Here is a 7,025-nt window from a genome sequence, read left to right as displayed (position 1 = left end):
AATATTGTAGCGGTGCTTAGGCAAAGCCCTGCGACAGTAGTACATCAAGATCGTCACCACGCCGTCGTGCTGACGGAACTCTTCCCCGACACTTTGCTGGATCGGAGTCCGGGGATCGTCATCGAGCTGAACGTGTGCTAGAACTCGGAGGTGTCGTAGTTTCGGTGCTTGATCGGTTGGGCCGTGAAGACGTACGACTACATCAACCAAGTTAACGCTTCCGTTGTCGATCTACAAGGGTACGTAGATCACACTCTCCCCCTCTCGTTGCTATGCATCACCATGATCTTGTGTGTGCGTAGAAATTTTTTTGAAATTACTACAAAACCCATCAAAAAATTACTCTCAGTGTATAAAAAAGGCTTTAATGAAGAATGCTGTCGCCCTATTGCAGCAACTGATTGCATGCACACGGATTGCTTCTTGACACACAACAAACTTCACTTAAATGCAAGGTCTTATGGGGGAAATGCAAGGTTTCTTCTTTTTCCGGAAAACTTCCGTGCAAAGAACCCAAGAAGTAAAAAATTACGTTTAAGTTCATAGATAATCTAGAGTACAAACACTGGAGCATGCCAGAAGTGCGTCGTTGTCATCGCCCCTCCCCATTGGAGCCGGGCAAACCTTATTGTAATAGACAATCAAAAGTCGTTATGCTAAGACCCGAGAGTATCAGCACACGAGAACAGCAACCGCCGCCGATAAAGAGAAGTGTAGATCAGAAGAATCCAACCTGAAAACACACAGGCACAAACGAGCGAACACCAGATCCAAGTAGAACCACCAAAAATAAACGCCGACCGAATCCCACAAGATCCGTCAGAGACACACGTCCACACACCTTCCGATGTCACTAGAAACATCATAATAATGGAGGCTAGACGGGAAGAACCTTATTTCAACTTCAGGGAGCCACCGCCGCCTTCTTGTCTTTATGTGTTTTTGAGCAGGACACAAACCCTAAACGAACAAAAAAACACCTAAAAAACAAAACAGGGACCCTTCCACCAGTAAGGACCGGGATCCACGGGGATCCACAGCGCCTGTAAAGGCCATGCAAGACGAAGCCATGCAAGGGTTTCTTCATGCTAGAAGTAGTTATTAGAAAAAAAAATATAAGAAAATAAAAACATTGCAACAAGACAGAAAACACTAGACAAATCTTCAAGATATAGAGTTCATACAATTAAAGCGACCACATCATGATCACGATAGAAAAATGAAATGCAAAGTAAACCTTATGTAGCAGTAGACAATACTAATCATAACATTTCTCAATAAGGCAAACCAGCAACACTGTATTCACAACTCGAAACTGCTCTACACATGATAAAAGCGTACACGATGTGAAGACGACTAAGTATCCAGCGGCCGTTGCTCCCCTGTACACCTGCATGTGTGGCTGGATTTCACTGTCGTGCGTGAATCGTCTGTGTTTTATCATCCGTATAGCACTGCTCTTCACAACTATGCCTTGCTCCAACATCTACTTGTTTTTTCGAGAAACCCATCTACTTCTACATTACAAAATTTTCTCGAAGTAATAGTAATGGAACCAAGCAACTCTTTACAAATCCTAAGCACTCCATCAGTCGTACTAGCACCTAAAACCCCTCATGTATCCTTACCAATCAAACAATCCACAAATTTACAGAACCCTTCAACGCAAAAAAAAAAGGAGTAACAATGAAGATCAGCGAGGTGCACCCATGTAGAGTATCCGTCACCTGCTGCGCCGCCGGTCAGCGGCGTATTGCGAGAGCGGGACGAGCTCCGAGAGTGGCGTCGCGAGCGGCGTGGTGACTGGCGTGGGGATGGGGGACGATCTGCAAACAGGGCACGACGCGCTCCTGCGCAGCCAGGCGTCGAGGCACATGACGTGGAACCTGTGCCTGCACTCGGGCATCAGCCGTAGCATCTCGCCGTCCATGTACTCGGACAGGCAGATCGAACACATGGCGTCGCCGCCCGCGGCCCTGGAGAAGAGGGCCTTGGGATACGACGCGATGGCAGCGAGGTCGAGCCCGACTGGCGACGAGGCGGCCGCGGCTGCCGAGGAGTAGGCCTCGGGGGACTCGGACCCCTCGGCGACGAACAGCACGCGCGGGACGGTGATGGAGAGGTGGCTGGAGCTGGACGTGGGCGTGATGGCGCCGGCGAAGTGGCCGCCCGCGCCCTCGCCGTGTCGGAAGCAGAAGTAGGACGCGAGCAGGACGGAGGCGAGGAGGACGAGGAAGCCAAGCGCGATGGCAATGGAGTAGCCGAGGCCGAGCGTGGCGAGCGAGGAGAGGAGGGACGGTGTCGTCATGGCGAGGGTAGCGGTACCGGCGGCGGCGGCGGCCGAGATGATTTTGCAGTGGGAAAGTGGAGGAATGGCATCGGTGGCGTGCGCGTGTGGGTGGGTCGATCGAACGACTAGCTCTAGCTAGAGTCGAGTCCTGGTGGGGTGGGGTGGAAGGGAGTAAATGTGGATGGTGGCGTGGTGATTTTTCTTCGTTTCCTTCTCGTCCCGTCGCGGCGAGGGGGCGCTAGATCTGATGGTGGTGGGTGGACGGCGCCAGCGGCTGCATTTATTGCCGGAGAAGTGGCACGGGCCGAGGAGTAATGGCGGCGGATGGAGATGCTCTGCTCGGCTCAGCTGTCATGACTTCGGGAGGGAGAGGACGGGAGCGTCGTGGCATGGCAGCGTGGGAGGGGGGCTATCTGCCTGTGCTCACTGCTGGAGTGCTGCGGCATGGGATGTTGGATGTTGGAGTTGGAGGTCACTCCGTTTGACCTTTGGAGCGCCATGCTGGTGAGCAATGCCACTCAGAGCGGGGTCAATTCCTTGGAAGATATCCTGTCGTTGAGGCACCATGGATCAGTGATGGTGATATGCAACATTGATACTAAGTAAAATGCTTTATTTTTTCCATGATCCATTGTTTGTTTGTTTGTTTTTTCTAAAACATGATCAGATTTACATAAAGAATCATCAAACAAATAAAGCACCTCAGATGTAATAAAATTTACATTGAAGTCCATGGACTATCGAACGACTAGGCAGCCGCCAGAACGAGCCACCGACGCACCGCTGTCGCGGCTCTCACACCAGGGCCGGCCTAATCTTGCCGATGACAACTGAAAAATCTTCAAGCACGTGCCCCTAAGAACTAGGGCCCCGGAGCCGCAGTCGTCACTGTTTGAATCCTTGAATCAATCTAAAGAACCTGGCACCTAATCACGCCGTGGCATGACAAGGAACCTTAACCACCCTGCTCCGAGGAGCTGGAAGGAATTTGCGCTGAAGCTCCATCTAATCTGTCTCAGCGAACGAACTTGAGGACGATCGGAGCCCAAAAGAGTAACTCGAAGAAGAAGCGTTGTTATCCGTTCGAGTGTCCCCCATGTGAGCAGTAAAGCCCCACCCATCTACTGGGAGACGAGGCACCAGGATTCCCCTCCCTACCACTGTCCGCCAAATCAACAAGCGAAGGGGAGGCGAATCCATGGACTCGCCGGCGAAGATCGAGAGAATGAAGGCTTTATCCTAGTCGCCTTGCGAGAGGTCGTTGGCACTTAAACTATAGTTTATCCTTAGTTCTCGTTGTTGTTTTCTTATGGCTAACTTGTATTTTACTTTTCCACTGGACATGTCTCATCCAATTCTTCGTAATTCACTAAAGACTAGAAGAGTTGGGCGCCCTGCAGAGCCGTTGTTGTTGTTTGGTTTTCATAAAATTGACTCTGTTTTAAAATATAAAGTGTATAAGATTTTGAAAAGTCAAGCCTTTATAAGCTAGGCCAAATTTGTAGAGAAGTATATTGATACGTCTCCAATGTATCTATAATTTTTTATTGCTCTATGCTATATTATCTACTGTTTTGGACATTATTAAGCTTTATTATCCACTTTTGTATTATTTTTGGGACTAACCTATTAACCGAAGGCCCAGCCCAGAATTGTTGTTTTTTGCCTGTTTTAGGGTTTTGAAGAAAAGGAATATCAAACGGAGTCCAAACGGAATGAAACCTTCCGGAACATGATTTTCAGGAAAATTACGATCCGGGAGACTTGGACCATACGTCAAGAAACAAAACAGCAGGGCACGAGGTAGGGGGCGTGCCTACCCCCACCAGGCGCGCCCTCCACCCTCGTGGGCCCCCTGTTGCTCCACCGACGTACTCCTTCCTCCTATATATACCTATGTACCCCGAAATGATCAGATACGAAGCCAAAACCCTAATTCCACCGCCGTAACTTTCTGTATCCACGAGATCCCATTTTGGGGCCTGTTCCGGAGCTCCGCCGGAGGGGGCATCGATCACGGAGGGCTTCTACATCAACACCATAGCCTCTCCGATGAAGTGTGAGTAGTTTACCTCAGACCTACGGGTCCATAGTTAGTAGCTAGATGGCTTCTTCTCTCTTTTTAGATCTCAATACAATGTTCTCCCCCTCTCTTGTGGAGATCTATTCGATGTAATCTTCTTTTTGCGGTGTGTTTGTTGAGACCGATGAATTGTGGGTTTATAATCAAGTCTATCTATGAATAATATTTGAATCTTCTCTGAATTCTTTTATGTATAATTGGTTATCTTTGCAAGTCTCTTCAAATTATCAGTTTGGTTTGGCCTACTAGATTGATCTTTCTTGCAATGGGAGAAGTGCTTAGCTTTGGTTTCAATCTTGCGGTGTCATTTCCCGATGACAGTAAGGGCAGCAAGGCACATATTGTATTGTTGCCATCGAGGATAACAAGATGGGGTTTTCTTCATATTGCATGAGTCTATCCCTCTACATCATGTCATCTTGCTTAAGGTGTTACTCTATTTTTAACTTAATACTCTAGATGCATGCTGGATAGCGGTCGATGAGTGGAGTAATAGTAGTAGATGCAGGCAGGAGTCGGTCTACTTGTCTCGGACGTGATGCCTATATACATGATCATACCTAGATATTCTCATAACTATGCTCAATTCTGCCAATTGCTCAATAGTAATTTGTTCACCCACCGTAAAATACTTATGCTCTCGAGAGAAGCCACTAGTGAAACCTATGGCCCCCGGGTCTATCTTTATCATATTGATCTCCTACTACTTAGTTATTTCCTTTGCTATTTACTTTGTCTTTATTTTACTTTGCATCTTTATCATAAAAATACCAAAAATATTATCTTATCATATCTATCAGATCTCACTCTCGTAAGTGGCCCTATAGGGATTGACAACCCCTATTTGCGTTGGTTGCGAGGATTTATTTGTTTTGTGCAGGTGCGAGGGACTCGCGCGTAGCCTCCTACTGGATTGATACCTTGGTTCTCAAAAACTGAGGGAAATACTTATGCTACTTTGCTGCTGTTGGAAATATGCCCTAGAGGCAATAATAAAAGCATTATTATTATATTTCCTTGTTCATGATAATTGTCTTTATTCATGCTATAATTGTGTTATCCGGGAATCGTAATACATGTGTGAATAATAGACACCAACATGTCCCTAGTAAGCCTCTAGTTGACTAGCTCGTTGATCAACAGATAGTCATGGTTTCCTGACTATGGACATTGGATGTCATTGATAACGAGATCACATCATTAGGAGAATGATGTGATGGACAAGACCCAATCCTAAACATAGCACAAGATCGTATAGTTCGTTTGCTAGAGTTCTCCAATGTCAAGTATCCTTTCCTTAGACCATGAGATCGTGTAACTCCCGGATACCGTAGGAGTGCTTTGGGTGTACCAAACGTCACAACGTAACTGGGTGACTATAAAGGTATACTACGGGTATCTCCGAAAGTGTCTGTTGGGTTGACATGGATCAAGACTGGGATTTGTCACTCCGTATGACGGAGAGGTATCACTGGGCCCACTCGGTAATGCATCATCATAATGAGCTCAAAGTGACCAAGTGTCTGGTCACGGGATCATGCATTACGGTACGAGTAAAGTGACTTGCCGGTAACGAGATTGAACGAGGTATTGGGATACCGACGATCGAATCTCGGGCAAGTAACATACCGATTAACAAAGGGAATTATATACGGGGTTGCTTGAATCCTCGACATCGTGGTTCATCCGATAAGATCATCGAGGAGCATGTGGGAGCCAACATGGGTATCCAGATCCCGCTGTTGGTTATTGACCGGAGAGTCGTCTCGGTCATGTCTACATGTCTCCCGAACCCGTAGGGTCTACACACTTAAGGTTCGGTGACGCTAGGGTTGTAGGGATATGTATATGCAGTAACCCGAATGTTGTTCGGAGTCCCGGATGAGATCCCGGACGTCACGAGGAGTTCCGGAATGGTCCGGAGGTAAAGAATTATATATAGGAAGTGCTATTTCGGGCATCGGGACAAGTTTCGGGGTCACCGGTATTGTACCGGGACCACCGAAAGGGTCCCGGGGGTCCACCGGGTGGGGCCACCTGCCCCGGGGGGGAACATGGGCTATAGGGGGTGCGCCTTGGCCTATATGGGCCAAGGGCACCAGTCCCAAGAGGCCCATGCGCCTAGGGTTCAAGGAAGGGAAGAGTCCCAAAAGGGGAAGGCACCTCCTAGGTGCCTTGGGGAGGAGGGATTCCTCCCTTGGCCGCACCCCCCTAGGAGATTGGATCTCCTAGGGCCGGCGCCCCCCCCCCCTTGGACTCCCTATATATAGTGGGGGAAGGAGGGCCTCTCAACCCACGCCTTTGGTGCCTCCCTCTCCCTCGCCAACACATCCTCCTCCTCCATAGTGCTTGGCGAAGCCCTGCCGGAGTACTGCAGCTCCACCACCACCACGCCGTCGTGCTTCTGTTGGAGCCATCTTCCTCAACCTCTCCTTCCCCTTGCTGGATCAAGAAGAAGGATACGTTACGCTGACCGTATGTGTGTTGAACGCGGAGGTGCCGTCCGTTCGGCGCTAGGATCTCCGGTGATTTGGATCACGTCGAGTACGCCTTCCTCATCCCCGTTCTTTGAACGCTTCCGCGCGTGATCTACAAAGGTATGTAGATGCAATCCAATCACTCGTTGCTAGATGAACTCCTAGATGGATCTTG

The 7,025-nt window shown here is 48.7% G+C and overlaps 1 protein-coding gene across 1 annotated transcript; it reads right to left on the bottom strand.

The window, feature by feature from the left end:
• Positions 1-1,145: 1,145 nt before the first annotated feature.
• Positions 1,146-2,696, bottom strand: LOC125548572 (RING-H2 finger protein ATL67). The gene has a single exon (XM_048712142.1). The coding sequence runs from the start codon at positions 2,306-2,308 to the stop codon at positions 1,724-1,726; it is 585 nt and encodes a 194-aa protein (XP_048568099.1). The 5' UTR covers positions 2,309-2,696; the 3' UTR covers positions 1,146-1,723.
• Between the last annotated feature and the right edge of the window lie 4,329 nt (positions 2,697-7,025).

Source organism: Triticum urartu, chromosome 3 (genome assembly GCF_003073215.2).
Source record: "Triticum urartu cultivar G1812 chromosome 3, Tu2.1, whole genome shotgun sequence".
NCBI lineage: Eukaryota > Viridiplantae > Streptophyta > Magnoliopsida > Poales > Poaceae > Triticum > Triticum urartu.
Note: the sequence above shows the minus strand (reverse complement) of the source record. Positions and strands in the feature narration are given on the sequence as shown.